This window comes from Gymnodraco acuticeps, unplaced genomic scaffold, assembly GCF_902827175.1.
Source record: "Gymnodraco acuticeps unplaced genomic scaffold, fGymAcu1.1, whole genome shotgun sequence".
NCBI classification, from domain to species: Eukaryota; Metazoa; Chordata; class Actinopteri; order Perciformes; family Bathydraconidae; genus Gymnodraco; species Gymnodraco acuticeps.
This window is the reverse complement of record NW_022991541.1, coordinates 1-17,500: the sequence shown is the minus strand read 5'-3', so window position 1 is coordinate 17,500 and position 17,500 is coordinate 1. Positions and strand designations below refer to the sequence as shown.

General features: G+C 41.9%; 1 protein-coding gene across 8 annotated transcripts in view; it reads left to right on the top strand.

The window, feature by feature from the left end:
• LOC117533477 (ubiquitin carboxyl-terminal hydrolase 22-like) overlaps positions 1–17,471 on the top strand; it is a 28,834-nt gene extending 11,363 nt beyond the window's left edge. For 3 of the 8 annotated variants that reach the window (XM_034197254.1, XM_034197255.1, XM_034197257.1), the window contains 11 exons: positions 6,442–6,555; positions 6,779–6,880; positions 8,540–8,706; positions 10,779–10,926; positions 11,153–11,255; positions 13,488–13,649; positions 14,517–14,643; positions 14,778–14,869; positions 15,410–15,472; positions 15,665–15,814; positions 17,429–17,471. In XM_034197254.1, coding sequence (XP_034053145.1) covers positions 6,442–6,555; positions 6,779–6,880; positions 8,540–8,706; positions 10,779–10,926; positions 11,153–11,255; positions 13,488–13,649; positions 14,517–14,643; positions 14,778–14,869; positions 15,410–15,472; positions 15,665–15,814; positions 17,429–17,471 — 1,271 coding nt within the window. Of the gene's footprint in view, positions 1–4,134; positions 4,195–4,518; positions 4,729–5,013; positions 5,061–5,802; positions 5,822–5,862; positions 6,022–6,441; positions 6,556–6,778; positions 6,881–8,539; positions 8,707–10,778; positions 10,927–11,152; positions 11,256–13,487; positions 13,650–14,516; positions 14,644–14,777; positions 14,870–15,409; positions 15,473–15,664; positions 15,815–17,428 lie in introns of those variants that run through there. The other 5 variants (XM_034197256.1, XM_034197252.1, XM_034197258.1 and 2 more) reach the window with 5 other exon arrangements.
• The last annotated feature ends 29 nt before the right edge of the window (positions 17,472–17,500 follow it).

The following is a 17,500-nucleotide window of genomic DNA, read 5'->3' as shown; positions in this document are numbered from 1 at the left end:
CACGATTTTACACATATCTGCAACTCTACAGGTGAAGAATAACCTCTCATTAGACGTTTTTTATGTTCTGTAGTTCCTTTAAAGCCGAACATTAGCCACCTTTAGCTTAGCGGTGGTGACATGAAGTCATGTGACCGTGCTGTAGTTCAACATTAGCCACCTTTAGCTTAGCGGTGGTCAGGGGCGGATCTAGACAAATATTCATGGGGTGGCAAGAGGGTGGCAGGAGATTTTGAGGGGTGGCATCCCCTGACAGAAGTATATGCTGATTTAAATCGCAATCATATCAATCCATTAGGGGTGTACCCGTACTGAAATTATTCGGTACGGGCCCTTCGGTTCGGTACCGAACGAATATAGCGTTAAATGTAAAAAATTGAGAACATGAACAACTTTCTGGAAGTAATCTCAGGTATATATCATAGAGCGAGCAAGTCATTTCATTGGACGAGAGGCATACTATGAGAGCTGGTCACAGGGATGCGTTCAAATGTAGTCAGTAATTTGAGGAACTGTCGAAATGGCGAACGCAGATAAAGTTGAGCTCGAAAATCCTACAGCATCATTGAAGTCTCCGGTTTGGGAACATTTTGGTTTCGCAGTTACGTACAAGGATGACGGGCAAAGACAGGTGGACTGAACCAAAGCTGTTTGTCGGCATTGTTCAACTAACATTGGTTACGCGGCTGGCAATACATCAAACTCATTTGAAAAGGCATCACCCGAATGTGAATATCACCGGTACCAAAAGAAAAAAGACTGAAGTGCAAACCCAACACCCACTAGCATTTAAGCCTCCACCACTCGCAAAGAGTTCAGACCGAGCCAAAGCTATTAGAAACGCCAAATATCCTTATGTTGCCATGTTAGCAAAGCGCTACTTGGCTGTATCTGCTGCCACTGTCCCTAGAGAGGGTGTTCTCCACAGCAGGAGACATTGTTAGTGCCAGCAGATCTGCCATTTCAGAAAGCAATGTGGACAAGTTCATCTTTCTTTAAACAACATGAAAATACAATGACAAGCAAGTCCTAATGTCAAGCTGGCTGCTTAGGTACAGTACAGTTCAAATACAGATTATTTCAGTTCATCGAAATGCTGCACCTTAATGTTTATTTTACTATATTTTGTATTTATTTGAATACATTAGTCACAGTTTAATAATAATTTAAAAAAAATATTTAATGTTTTGTGATAATTTTTTCTGCTGTACCGAAAACGTACCGAACCGAACCGTGACCTAAAAACCGAGGTACGTACTGAACCGAAATGTTTGTGAACCGTTACACCCCTACAATCAATGTTAACTTGGAAAGCCACAATATTAATATTTTAACTCAATCACATAGGTGATATTATTGTGGCACATCAGTAAAGCCTTACATATAAATATATAAGGTGGCAGACGTAATTTAATGAATTTTAACTGAACAATAACTGAATGAGTTTGTCTCACTCTTAGACCAGCAGGGGAACCAAATCTATGCAGACTGCTGCAATAAGTACATTAATTATGTTTGGCTCTATGAAACCTGATGTACTTATATGATTCTGTTTTCTTCAAGGTTGTGTCTTCCTGGTCGAATGTACTTATTGTAAGTCGCTTTGGATAAAAGCGTCAGCTAAATGCAATGTAATGTAATGTAATTAACTGTCTCATTGATGTTTGTCTGAATGAATATGATACTATTAACAATCATATTATTCCTATCAGCTGTCAATCACTGTTAATAAATAATAATAGATTTAATTTGTTCGCGTTTTTACAGGTGCTCAAAGACGCTTTACAGATATAGTGAAGAACTGTTATGATTCACATATTCATTTATTATTGAATAAACTATATTTTTTGGAGGAGTTAATGATGAATGTTCATCAAGATGCTTGCTCACCCTCCTTCAAATTTGAAAACAAGTAATTATATCATTATTGATATACAGTTACAACCTTGACTTTACATCAGAAAGAACAAACATTAAAGAAGTGACTAACTGCATCAGTTAGGGTTAAAAAACGTGTATTCAGCTAAAACATAAACATCGCTGCAGTTATTATCCAGTGGAAAGTCCTTACCTACTGGCCTAGTTAAATCAAAGTGGTTACTTTCTGTTGGCTGGGCAGTGTAGTTTTACACACCGTCTTATTTTACTTTCTCAGGACTTAAAACTGTTTTTTGGGGGCAGACCCCCTCAAAGAAAAAAATATATACACGCATACAAGGTCATCATCTTAACAGTTTGTTATTCTCATCGAGTCATCCGTGAGCAGAGCATCAAGTTGGCATGTCTATTACAGCTGAATGCGGTGATTACTATTTTGTTCAGCAAAACGCCTCACAAACGTATTAAGATCAACAGCTTTAGTGCGTTTTGATTCAATGCTGAGTACAGCCAAACTGACAGTCTCTGTCATTGTAGACCGCAACTACCTCATTCCTTCAGTGCTTGGGTCCGAATGCTTCTCGTTTTGCGCCGTCCCGTTCAAGTGAATTCGCCACCAATCATATTTCCACTCTCGCGCCAGGACCGGGGGAGGGGTTACATGACGTGCATCTTGTGCTGCATTCACTTGCACTCGGACATTAGAGACTTTCTCTCATAAATGTCCGATGAGCCACAACTTTTCTTTCAAAACAAAGATGCCAACTGGGGTGGCAGCTGGGGTGGCAAGGCTATTGTTTAGGGTGGCAGTTGCCACCCCATGCCACCCCGGTAGATCCGCCCCTGGCGGTGGTGCCGTGAAGTCATGTGACCGTGCTGTAGTTCCTTTATAGCCCAACATTATCCACCTTTAGCTTAGCGGTGGTGACTTGAAGTCATGTGACCGTGCTGTAGTTCCTTTACAGCCCAACATTAGCCACCTTTAGCTTAGCGGTGGTGACTTGAAGTCATGTGACCGTGCTGTAGTTCCTTTACAGCCCAACATTAGCCGCCTTTAGCTTAGCGGTGGTGACTTGAAGTCATGTGACCGTGCTGTAGTTCCTTTATAGCCCAACATTATCCACCTTTAGCTTAGCGGTGGTGACTTGAAGTCATGTGACCGTGCTGTAGTTCCTTTACAGCCCAACATTAGCCACCTTTAGCTTAGCGGTGGTGACTTGAAGTCATGTGACCGTGCTGTAGTTCCTTTACAGCCCAACATTAGCCTCCTTTAGCTTAGCGGTGGTGACGTGAAGTCATGTGACCGTGCTGTAGTTCCTTTACAGCCCAACATTAGCCACCTTTAGCTTAGCGGTGGTGACGTGAAGTCATGTGACCGTGCTGTAGTTCCTTTATAGCCCAACATTAGCCACCTTTAGCTTAGCGGTGGTGACGTGAAGTCATGTGACCGTGCTGTAGTTCCTTTACAGCCCAACATTAGCCACCTTTAGCTTAGCGGTGGTGACTTGAAGTCATGTGACCGTGCTGTAGTTCCTTTACAGCCCAACATTAGCCACCTTTAGCTTAGCGGTGGTGACTTGAAGTCATGTGACCGTGCTGAGGTTCCTTTATAGCCCAACATTAGCCACCTTTAGCTTAGCGGTGGTGACTTGAAGTCATGTGACCGTGCTGTAGTTCCTTTACAGCCCAACATTAGCCACCTTTAGCTTAGTGGTGGTGACTTGAAGTCATGTGACCGTGCTGTAGTTGCTTTATAGCCCAACATTAGCCACCTTTAGCTTAGCGGTGGTGACTTGAAGTCATGTGACCGTGCTGTAGGTCCTTTACAGCCCAACATTAGCCACCTTTAGCTTAGCGGTGGTGACGTGAAGTCATGTGACCGTGCTGTAGTTCCTTTACAGCCCAACATTAGCCACCTTTAGCTTAGCGGTGGTGGCGTGAAGTCATGTGACCGTGCTGTAGTTCCTATATAGCCCAACATTAGCCACCTTTAGCTTAGCGGTGGTGGCGTGAAGTCATGTGACCTCGCTGTAGTTCCTTTATAGCCCAACATTTTCTGCATTGGCCTACATAAATACGTCATCTCTGCACCACTGTATGGAGGGAGGAAAGGAAGGTGCAGAACATCCCTGATCTGATGGGTAAAGGAAAGACAGTGTGATAATGGTAAAAGTGCAATTAGATTAAATCCCTTTTTACAATCGAGAATATCGACAGGGTTATCGGGTAACCATGGGAACAGGAGGAAGGCAAAAGAATGGAGACAAGAGATGATCCTCGAAAATCAAGGCTGCAAACAGCATTCAGTAAATAGCTGTGAGTGAAGATGCAGATGATGAGGGAAGGAAAGAAGGAGGATGTTTAATGGAGGCTAATTCATCAGGGGTTCGTTAACGACGACTTAATTACCTCCTGAAAAGTCTGCTGAGATCTGCCCTTTTTTCAGTTCTCTCTATCTCCATACGTAGCATTTGATTCAGAAGCTAACCTAATTAAACTGGCAAACACACACACACACACACACACACACACACACACACACACACACACACACACACACACACACACACACCAGAGGGGGTCTTACTGAGCAGAGCGATAAGGAGGATTCATAAAGACAGATTCAGGCTGCAGCAGCGACACGGCAGTGAGACGATGGAAAAAACCTAATTCTATTATGTGGAGAATAAATAAAAAATATATCTGGCATCGCAGCATTTAATCCAGAAGGATGACGCCTTGTGTTGAAGACAATATGCAGTCTAATGTCTCTTCTGTTTCTGCTGCCTCTTAACAATGTGCTTTTCTCTCGTAAACGATATACAGACGAACAAATGACATCCTTTTAAGGTACCCTATTCTGCTTTTTGGGGCTTTTCCTTTCCCTGTATTATGTTATATGCTCATGTTCAGGTTAGTATGTGTTGCTTCCACGGTGACGTGTTTCCATGCTTTAATGTTCAGGAAAGGGAAAACTTAAATCCACCCGTGGGGTATTTACTGACGTATTTGAAGTCGTAGAAAAAAATATTCCTCCACCTTATTTCAGGATAACAACCAAAAACACATTCAGAAAAACATCAACTTCGACACTAGGGAAGTGATTAAAGTCATTCATTTCTGTGTTTTAGGACTCACTCTTCTGCACCTGTTCCTCTCCTATCCATTATCTTAAAGAGGGGGTATGTAATTCACTTCAGAAACACTTGTTATATTCCATGGAATGCTCTTAACATCCCGATAGCAATGAATACATTAAATGCTTTGACAATAAATACATTAAAAAATGTCCTCTGTTGAAGCCGTGGCGCTGTAAAAAGCACGACCAATCATCTGAGCCGGCTAAAGTAACTGGATGGCCTACCTGCCTGTCAGCCTTCCATCTGGGCACAAACTGATCTCGTGCCCTCATTGGTCATGTGCGCGTTCGTGTGTGTTGGAGGAGGGGCTCTGTTACCTCATTCACACCAACGGTGTTTCAGGGCCGGTTCGGAGCCGGAGCTTGAAAAGCACCGGGTTTTCCTGTTCACACCGCAGCGGAGCAGCCTCTTAGCTCCAGAATCCGGTTCGTTTCAAGCACCAACAAATTGTCCGGCCAGAGCAAAAGCACTGCATACGTCACGCTTACGTCGAGGCGGGGGCGGGATCAAGCAGTGGTCCACTGAAGAGACCAGCTACCTACTTGGAATCTGGTCTGCCGAAGAGGTACAGAGGAAGCTGGAGCACAATCGGCCATTGTTGTTGTTGTCGGTGTGAGGGGTTTCCGTGCGGTTTGGTTTTATGAAGCAGGCACGCAAACGGTTACGTCATGATGACGCAATGACGCAGCACCAGTCGGACTCTGGGCTGTGTGAAAAGAGCCAGAGCTAAACCGAAGAACCGGTTCTGAACCTGAAAAGCTCTAGCACGGAGCTTGAACCGGAGTTGCGTTGGTGTGAATGAGGTATCTGTAAGGAAGTGGCAGATTTTGATCCGGTTGTGTATTTTCAAATTCTAGCGCACTCGAGCTGGTTTCTCCAAAATTACCTACCCCACCTTTAAGTGAAGTTCTCTATTTTAGCATCCTTCCTTCCTTTCCTTCCTGCAGAAGATTATATGGTTATCAAATGCAACAGCAAACAGGTATCTGCAGGTGATGACAGAGTGAGTGGAAGGTGTTTTTGCGTGAAACAGCTAAAGATAGCTCGTATAGATCGGCGTCTACATATGTTTTCCTCCTCATCCTTTGGCTATCTCTCTCCGACAACAAAACAGCTGATGTGTAACGTGACCATGGTAACGTGGCCTGAATTGGAAAAAAAGAGTGAGAGTTGTAGCAGTTAGCGGTTAGCATAGCAACACAGCAACCCTTCTTCACCCTCAGATTCAATAACAGCCTCCTCATGCATTCTTTGTCTTCCGTCTCTCGTTTGTCCTATATCTAAAATCTAAAAGTCAACATCTGAGAATAAAAGTCAAAATAAAAATAATTCTGAGAAAAAAGTAAAAATTCTGAAAAAGTCAAATTTATAAGTAAAAAAAAAACGATCTTCTTTGTTTTCCGCCTCTCTTCTGTCCTTGCAGCCATTGACCTGCTGTACGGAGGGATTTACTGCTTTATGTGCCAAGACTACATCTATGACAAAGACATGGAACAGATTGCCAAAGAGGAGCAGAGGAAAGCCTGGAAGATGCAAGGTATGACGGCCAAACACACACTGTAAGAGCTATTCAGTGCTTTGTGCTATTTCATGGCTAGACGGTTATTTCTTGGTTTTTATCCTGCGTAAGATTCTCTAACTTGTTTGTTGTTTTATTCGTTTTTAGTTTGAGGACACCATGACACGTGTTGCTGCTCTTTGTGTATGAGTCAAATTGACATATGAAGTGTGTTTATTATGTGTGTGTGTGTGTGTTTCAGGGATCGGGGAGAAGTACTCGACGTGGGAGCCCACCAAGAGGGAGCTGGAGCTGCTCCGCCACAACCCCAAGAGGAGGAGAATCACCTCCAACTGCACTATTGGTCAGTGACACACACACACACACACGCACAGAAGCACACACAGAAGCACGCGCACACACACACACACACGCACAGAAGCACACACAGAAGCACGCGCACACACACAGAAAAAAAGTCCAAATTCTGAGAAAAAAGTCTGAGAAAAGTAAAAATGTTGTGAAAAAGTCAAAATCTAAGAAAAAAGTCCAATTCTGAGGTAAACGTAAAAAAAAAAAAAAATTCTGACAAAAGTCTAAATTCTGACAAAAAAGTCAAATTCTAAGAAAAAGTGAAATCCGACTGTTCTTTCTGTCCTATTACAATACCGCTCCTCGCTGTACAGATGTCTTACATTAATGATTTGATAATAAAGCACACTTATCAAACAGTATTGCTAACAATGGCTAACCCCGTAAGCTGTAAACAAGCTTCAACAAGGTTCATTGAAACTCTCCGGGTGTTTCTCAATGTCAAGGAAGGATGCTCCAGAGCCACTATTTCAAGAGGCGCTTTCACACCGCAGTACTTTTCCCACTTTAGTTCCGATATAGTTCCGAAATGTCGCGTTCACACCAAAAAAATCCGGAACTAAAATGAGTTAATCAGAACCTTTTTCTCCCCCTTTTCAAAAAAGGGGGAGAAAAAGGTTCCTGTGTCTGATTGGCTGGGAGGATTGCAAACCACGCCCCGTAAAACTCCCAAAAAGTTTTGTGAAGCCGCCATTTTATTATCCTCGCATTAGCATTATTAGCATTAGCCCAGCGCAGAAACGCAGAGAGACTAACTTATGGCAGCACAAAAAAAAACATGGGAGATGAGGAGGTGTCGGCGTTCTGGCGATTTACTCGGGTGGCAGTATACGCCGTGAAGTTGTTTGCGGCCTGCCAGTAAACCCAAAGCAGAAGAAGAAGAAGTGACGTCAGCGGCTTCATTTGCCTAATCCTCCCTCAGGGACTTATTCCGGTGTGAACGCGATCGGCTCTTAGTTCATGAGAACTAAAGAGTTCTGATGAACCTTTGTGGGAAAAGTACTGCGGTGTGAAAGCGCCTATCGAGTCCCGCCGAAGGACTGTTCCAATGTCCAGGCTCCTTGCAATTCTACCGAGCCCGGCTTCCTTCGTAGCGAGAAATTTCGAGGCTGCATATGTGTATCCTCCGTGGTCTTAAAATCCCCACAATGCTTTGCGCACGGACCAATTTCCAAATCTTTGGCGGAAATTGCGCTCCATTTAAGGCGGGGCCTCGAATATGACGCACACCTGTTAGCCTGTTAGCCATTCTTCGTTTTCCGAGGCTAGGAAGGATTCTTGCCTCGCTTCTGAAGCATCTGACTCGGAGGGACATGTACTACCAAGGAAGCCTCCTCGACATTGAGAAATACCCTCCGACGTCAGTAAACTAGTATGTTACTTCACTCCCATTCACAACCTCTGACTTCCAATGTTTTATAATATAACATTTTTAGTTCTTCCGTATTATTTGTCAAATTAAAAGTCAACATTCTAAGAACATAATCTAAGAAAAAAGTCAAAATTCTTAGAAAAAAAGTCAAATTCCACCATGTTTTTTTGTACTATTACAAAACCGCTCCTCACTGTACAGATTTCTACATATTCATTATTTGATAATAATGAATAAATAATTTCTTTACCCCCCACAATCCTTTTCTCCTCCCCTCAGGCCTGAGAGGGCTGATCAACCTGGGCAACACGTGCTTCATGAACTGCATCGTGCAGGCGCTGACTCACACTCCTCTGCTCAGAGACTTCTTCCTGTCCGACAGACACAAATGTGAAATGCAGAGCAACTCCTGCTTGGTGTGTGAGATGTCGCAGCTCTTCCAGGAGGTAACTCATCCTAAAATAATATGGGTAGACGAATAAGAGGAGTTTCATACACACACCAGAGATGGCAAAAGTAAACACATCCTTTACTCGAGTAGAAGTACAGATACTGGTGTTTAAAAGTACTCTGGTGAAAGTAGAAACTTCTTTACTCAAGTCAAAGTAAAGCGGCTTTGAAGTGTACTTCAGTAAAAAGTACCCATAACTAGCAGCTGCTTTAAAGAGTACCTGACCTCCCTTTATATTAATAGAACAATAATGTAATTGTTAGCTAATGAATGTTTCCATGCTGAACAACGGCAACATGACAACGTTTCCATTGGTCCCTCTTCTTTAGAGAAGACCAGGAAATGATGGATACACGGATCGTGTTCAAATCAATAGGCACGCAATGACTCTAAAGAATAATGATCACGCATCAAACACACATTCAGACTAAAGGAACCAGCTGTTTGGGAAATGAGAGAAGTAGAAAGTACAGGTATTTGAGTTCAACATGTAAGAAGTAGAAAGTACAGGTATTTGAGTTCAACATGTAAGAAGTAGAAAGTACAGGTATTTGAGTTCAACATGTAAGAAGTAGAAAGTACAGGTATTTGAGTTCAACATGTAAGAAGTAGAAAGTACAGGTATTTGAGTTCAACATGTAAGAAGTAGAAAGTACAGGTATTTGGGTTCAACATGTAAGAAGTAGAAAGTACAGGTATTTGAGTTCAACATGTAAGAAGTAGAAAGTACAGGTATTTGAGTTCAACATGTAAGAAGTAGAAAGTACAGGTATTTGGGTTCAACATGTAAGAAGTAGAAAGTACAGGTATTTGAGTTCAACATGTAAGAAGTAGAAAGTACAGGTATTTGTGTTCAACATGTAAGAAGTAGAAAGTACAGGTATTTGTGTTCAACATGTAAGAAGTAGAAAGTACAGGTATTTGAGTTCAACATGTAAGAAGTAGAAAGTACAGGTATTTGTGTTCAACATGTAAGAAGTAGAAAGTACAGGTATTTGAGTTCAACATGTAAGAAGTAGAAAGTACAGGTATTTGACTTCAACATGTAAGAAGTAGAAAGTACAGGTATTTGTGTTCAACATGTAAGAAGTAGAAAGTACAGGTATTTGTGTTCAACATGTAAGAAGTAGAAAGTACAGGTATTTGTGTTCAACATGTAAGAAGTAGAAAGTTACAGGTATTTGTGTTCAACATGTAAGAAGTAGAAAGTACAGGTATTTGTGTTCAACATGTAAGAAGTAGAAAGTACAGGTATTTGTGTTCAACATGTAAGAAGTAGAAAGTACAGGTATTTGTGTTCAACATGTAAGAAGTAGAAAGTACAGGTATTTGAGTTCAACATGTAAGAAGTAGAAAGTACAGGTATTTGTGTTCAACATGTAAGAAGTAGAAAGTACAGGTATTTGTGTTCAACATGTAAGAAGTAGAAAGTACAGGTATTTGTGTTCAACATGTAAGAAGTAGAAAGTACAGGTATTTGTGTTCAACATGTAAGAAGTAGAAAGTACAGGTATTTGTGTTCAACATGTAAGAAGTAGAAAGTACAGGTATTTGGGTTCAACATGTAAGAAGTATAAAGTACAGGTATTTGAGTTCAACATGTGAGAAGTAGAAAGTACAGGTATTTGAGTTCAACATGTAAGAAGTAGAAAGTACAGGTATTTGAGTTCAACATGTAAGAAGTAGAAAGTACAGGTATTTGAGTTCAACATGTGAGAAGTAGAAAGTACAGGTATTTGAGTTCAACATGTAAGAAGTAGAAAGTACAGGTATTTGTGTTCAACATGTAAGAAGTAGAAAGTACAGGTATTTGGGTTCAACATGTAAGAAGTAGAAAGTACAGGTATTTGAGTTCAACATGTAAGAAGTCAAAGTAAAAAGTCGTCAGAAAAATAAGCAGTGGAGTAAAGTACTGATACCAGAACAATGTACTTAAGTACAGTAACAAAGTATTTGTACTCCACTACTTCCCACCTCTGACACACACACACACACACACACACACACACACACACACACACACACACACACACACACACACACACACACACACTCTTCTCTCTCCAGTTCTACTCAGGCCACCGGTCTCCTCACATCCCGTTCCGCCTCCTCCACCTGGTCTGGACTCACGCTCGTCACCTGGCAGGATACGAGCAGCAGGACGCCCACGAGTTCCTCATCGCCGCGCTGGACGTCCTGCACAGACACTGCAAAGGTTTCACATCCCACACACTTTAGATTTTACTGCATCGAGAGGAAGGAGCTCACACACTCATGAGAAGCAGAATCTCTTGTTGCCCAAAGTGGTGAAACACACATTGATATGATTGGACGATACTACCAAAAATCCTGATCAGAGCCCCCTTAGTTTTCACATAAATACACCGTGTGCACGTAGACAAAACCCCTAAAATGTGTGTGTGTTTCGTTCTCCTTTGCAGACGACAACGGGAAGAAAGCCAACAACCCGAACCACTGTAACTGCATCATCGATCAGATCTTCACGGGGGGGCTGCAGTCTGACGTCACCTGCCAAGTGTGCCAGTAAGTGTGAACTCTTTTTTAATAATTTGCTCGTTGTTTGCATATACTGTATGTTATTGTGCCACATGTATCGTTTTTGTTCTGTTATAATGCCGTGTGTGTGGCCTAGCATTACTATACTTGTGGGGACCTAAATCTGTTTACACAGTCACGTGTGGGGACTCGCCTCCCTTATGGGGACAAATTGGAGGTCCCCATAAGGGGAATCATTAATTTTAGGGTGAAGACTGTGTTGAATGTGTTGGTTCTGGTTAAGGTTAGGATAAGTCTCCAGGAAATGCATGTAAGTCAATGTAATGTCCCCTGAAGTGTGTGTGTGTGTGTGTGTGTGTGTGTGTGTGTGTGTGTGTGTGTGTGTGTGTGTGTGTGTGTGTGTGTGTGTGTGTGTGTGTGTGTGTGTGTGTGTGTGTGTGTGTGTGTGTGTGTGTGTGTGTGTGTGTGTGTGTGTGTGTGTGTGTGTGTGTGTGTGTGGCTCTCTAGCTCCACCTGCTGGACAAAGGGAGAATATTCAACTCTGGGATCTTACACTTGAAAATGCATTCCTACTTTTTTTCAAGATTAAATATTCAAGGCTTTTATTGTCATAGCTACAGTGTAGTTATGGCAATGAAATTATTAGATCACTATAAGCCATATAGGGTTTTGTAAAGCTAATGCATGGCAATATACAAATAAAACATCAACAGAGTGCTGTGTGGTACTTGTTCTAGTCTAGGGCGGCACGGTGTGGACAAATGAACAAATTGCAATTATTTTGACTGATATGGCAAATGCGAAATTATCCACAATATTAGATATCGATTGTTTGTAATGTGATCGATTGTTTGCTTTACATCATACTCTCAGTATCTTGGAAAAATATATCAAAATGTGATGTTTTCAGAGGATCTGTACCATCACATATGTTTCATTTAGTCTGTAGAATATGATACGTAGAAACCACAATACTTCATTTAAAATGCCTTTTAAAAAAACGACTGTGCTTCAAATGGTCGTAGAAGAGCCCGGATGGATTTGAAGGCGAAGTGCCGTAGTTTCAAATCTCCCTTTTTTTGTTTCTCTCTCACTTATCTGAATAAAAAAAGAAATCACACGGTACAGTTTAGATTTATATTCAATCTAATATTTAATAATCCATTCCTTGCACAATTAATATATATATATAATATCCTGCTTATATTTTGTTACTGTATATTTGTATTTCCACATGTTTTTTAAAAACTTTTTTAATGCTATTTTATTGTTTACATTTTTTGGAACATTTTATTCCTAGTCTTTGTTTTTTTATGCATGCTTCTTAGTTAACATTAAGCTGTCTTTGGCTCTTTTCTGTACATTTCCCCTCTGTGGGACTAATTAAGAAGGACTCTGATTGACTGCGCTGATAATTAGTCTTCCAGTCACACTTTACTTCACGGAGTAGTTTTCCTTTATTTAGACAGACATTTTAGGGAGGTTTTAAACCACTGCACTTGGCCTGCAACTCCTAATGTCCATCTGATTCTGATCCTTGTGTGTCTGAATAAAGGGGAACTCCACAGTGAAGTGTGACTGGAAGACCAATCATATATAGACATTGTTATTCATTGGGATAAACCCCTTGAGACGCACCATCTCGTTTTCAAGGGGGTCCCGACAATAGCAACAACTTACAGACATACACAAAAAGACAAAATGCAAAACATGACACACAAGACAAACCACATGCAGTCTGTGAAGTGAAATTCAAGCAATGCACACAATCATTACAATTTGAGACAGTCAAGCAAATCAGTTTCATTAATATCAGTTATAACAAGTGCAGACCAGCTGAAAGTGAGATAACAATGCATGTTTAAATAAACCCAATGATGACAGAGATCTAATAGCAGCAGGTAAAGTATTCCAGTCAGTTGGGGCTTTGAACATGAACGCTCTTCTGCCAATCAATTTGTTTGCAGAGGAGACAGAGAAATAAATCTGAACAGAATGTCTAACTTGATGATTTGGTGAGTAGGGTACAAAATACTGCTTTAAATAAAGGGGATAGTTAAGATAAATGCATTTAAATATCAGCTGAAGCCAATGCGTGTGTCTTCTTACATTTAAAGAAGGTTGTACTTGTGCAGTGATGTGTATGAAAAGGACAACCAAGAACAAATCTGCATAGTCTATTGTAGGCTATGTTGAGTCTACAGATATGTGCAGCGTGTTCCTCTTCTCATGCATCCTCTTCTCGTGTCCTCCTCCCAGCGGCGTCTCCACCACCATCGACCCGTTCTGGGACATCAGTCTGGATCTGCCCGGCTCCTCCTCCCCCTTCTGGCCTCTCAGCCCCGGGGGGGACGGGGCGGCGCTGAACGGAGAGAAGAACCACGCCTCGGGGGCCACGACGCTCACAGACTGTCTGCGCAGGTAACGGGCGTTAAAGGTCTCCTATTATACTATTTTTTAGGCATATATTATAGGTCTCAGAAATATAAAAACATGTCTATGAAGTGTTTTGCTCAAAATACCAAACAGATCATGCATTTTAGACATCCCTCATATCCCTCTGTTTCAGCCCTGTTACTAACGGGCTGATTCTGGGTCTAAAGCTTAAAAAAAAGACATTTGAAAAGAAAAAGAGGGGGCGGAGCTTATGCAGGAGAATTCTACCCAGAAACTCAGCTAAATGCTGCGGTGATTAAACGCCATATCATGTTCCAAACCACATCAAGGATTCTCTCTGAAACAGTCTGGAGCTCAAATGCTTTTTCTCTCTCAGGTTTACCACAAGGTGAGTTCCTTTTTGTTTCCTGCTTCTTAACACATACTCTCTCCACTACAGGTTAGCTCTGAGTGTTAGCGATGCTAATGTAAACAAAGACCATATTACGTCCAAAACACGTCACGCAACGTTTCTGATAGCAACGTTTCTGATTGGGCCGTGGGTCCACATTTCAGATATTACGTGATATCGGATGCAAATCTGGATCATCTCCGTTGTATCCCCCATTTTTAGAGATGTGGGTACGGAGGAAAAGAGAGAGGGTTTTATTTTCTGACGCTGCGTGAGTTCCCTGACACACCGGGGGACACGTTGATGTATAAAAGACATCAGAAAGTGCATTTTGCATGATAGGAAAACTTTAAGGCGCACACACACCACACACACACAACACACACACCACACACACACACACACACACACAACACACGCACACACACACACACACACACTCACACGCACAGCACACAACACACACATTCTCTCTCTCTCTAAATCTCCTCTGGTTTCAGGTTCACTCGGCCGGAGCACCTCGGCAGCGGCGCCAAAATCAAGTGCAGCGGTTGCCATAGTTACCAGGAGTCGACCAAACAGCTGACCATGAAGAAACTTCCCATCGTCGCCTGCTTCCACCTCAAAGTGAGACTGACTGATGATGATATATATAGATATATTTATATATATATATAGATAGATATATTTATATTTATATATATATACATATAGATATTATTAATCAGAGCGGAGTTATAATTCCCTGTTTCTGCTTCCAGAGGTTTGAGCACTCGGCCAAACTGCGGAGGAAGATCACCACGTACGTCTCCTTCCCTCTGGAGCTGGACATGACGCCCTTCATGGCCTCCAGGTGAACACACAATACACACAATTCAATAAGATGTGCATCTAGAGAAAGCAATTTCTGACTGTGTGTGTGTGTGTGTGTGTGTGTGTGTGTGTGTGTGTGTGTGTGTGTGTGTGTGTGTGTGTGTGTGTGTGTGTGTGGTGTGTGTGTGTGTGTGTGTGTGTGTGTGTGTGTGTGTGTGTGTGTGTTGTGTGTGTGTGTGTGTGTGTGTGTGTGTGTGTGTGTGTGTGTGTGTGTGTGTATATTCTGTGCTGTGTCCACCTCTTCTTGAGCGACATGAAACCAAAATATGTGTTTATTTGACTTGCAAAAAGACTGATTTCAACCAGTTGTAGATCAATAGTTGCATCTCTAATTTGCATCATTTGTCTATATGATGGCTATGGATATAAATGGCCCTAAGCTGAGAGTCGCACTGCAGTAAATGCTTTCTTTGTTAGGATGGATTTAAAGAGCGAACAGATATGTTTTATACAAAGAAAAACACATTTATTGCTGACTCTCAAAAACAGTTTTTCACAAGTGTGTCTTGCTGTGTTTCAGTAAAGAGAGCCGGATGAACGGGCAGTACCAGCAGACAGTGGACCCCTTCAACAACGACAACAAGTAAGACAAACATCGCTGAAATGAAAACTGTCTCTTTGGGTGTCCTTCCTGTATTCTGCTTTCTGAAGGAAATGAAATTAAATGCACATACCTTTTCAGCTCTGGCGAAATCAAAGATAACAACAACGTATTACGCTGAACCTTTTGTACATGTAGCATTTACTGAAACTGTTATTGATCCATGTGTTTCAGGTACAGTCTGTTTGCAGTGGTGAACCACCAGGGGACGCTAGAGAGCGGCCATTACACCACCTTCATCCGGCAGCACAAGGACCAGTGGTTCAAATGTGACGACGCCATCATCACCAAGGCCAGCATCAGGGACGTGCTGGACAGCGAGGGGTGAGACAGAGCACAGATAAAAAAAAGGCCACAAAACATATTATAAAACCTTAACGTCATGGAATAAGTATGATATCATATTTGTTCTTCACTACACTTTAAATGTGTACCTGTGGCTATGATTTGGAGTCGCTCCTGCTACAGCCGAAAAGGCCGATTTTATAACATAAAATAATGACTCCATCTATCGGTATTCCAGTAAAAAAAAGGGCTAAATGGCTAATTCCACAATGATAGCAACAAGTACCTTAACTACCCCTTTAACGTGTTCATGGTTAATAATTAATATGCCATACATAGCACTCAGTTAATGATCCACGATGAGAAGTTTTAAGTTGTGATATCCTTTTTTCCTATTAAACATCCCCAAGAAAACAAAATTGTTTTAATTTCTGGTATTGATAATCAAAGTGGCTCTGGGGGCTAGGCTAACATTATGCTTTTCCAGTGGCGAACCGTGGCCATCACAACTGGACCTTCTGTAGACACCCCCCCCCCCCCCCCCGGCGTTATAATGTCCGTCTTTTCACTGAATTGTCTTCTTGAAAAGGGTACTCACAACGATTCCGCAACATCTTCATCTTAACATTGCACTTGTCATTTCAACGTTAAAAACAATAAAACGGCATGAATTGCTTCGTCGCATTCATCTGATCCTCTGTCTCGAGCCAGTGAACTAGCGGGCCTTCTAGAATACCCTGGAACCGAGGGGAACTCTGGAAGAACACGCCCATTGGCTACAAATCAATATATGATTGGTTGATCAAACTGTCAGTCCAAACGTACGCTCTCATTCAGTGCAACGGCCAGGGCATTCGATCAAGGATGTAGAATACCTTGTTGAAGGATATTCTACCCAGAGACCCAGAACAAGATCTGATTGGTTGCTTTCTTTCTAACACAAAACCACTGAAATGCGTAGAGCATGGTCCGAGAAGGAAAAACAAATCAACGTAACACTGTAATATTACAGATCAACAACACAGATACCATTCTCATTATTCATTTTATTACATTTTATTTATATAATTAAATCGATTTTTTGTTTGTTTTATCTGAGTGTTCCAGGGTATTCTCTGAATACCTTGAAGGCCCTGACGGTTCGCCACTGTGCTTTTAATGGTAGTAGAGAAACTTCACATTATAAAGTCCTTTATTTACGGTCCTAAGTAGCCAAACCATAGGCGGAGTTTGACATTTGCGCTTGGGGGGGCAAACCTTTTTTACTGACGTCAGTACACAGTCCCAACTATTGCGTGGGGTGCTACGGATACATTATAAATAAAGCCAGCGCTCACCGCACTGAGTATTACTTTTCCACATACAAACACAACTCGTCCCGACACCCAACAACAGTGCATTACATAACTATAAAACGTATCATAACTGTGCACATCTTAGAACCTCTAGCTCTTGGACTTGTTTTGTGAATTCTCCGGCCGAAGCTCCAAATAAACCCGTCAGTGTTTGCCATCAAACCTCCAGCTCTCCCTGTGTCTCCTTTGAGTCGGTGACCCCTCCTGCATCGCTACACAGAAGTTTCCCCCACAGCAGTGCAGAAGAGGTATTAGTGGTGCTGCAATGTGACCTCATTTGACTTTTCTCTCTCCCCAGGTACCTCTTGTTTTATCACAAACAGTTCCTGGAGTACGAGTAGTTCCCAGCAGAGGAGACGAGGAGACGAGG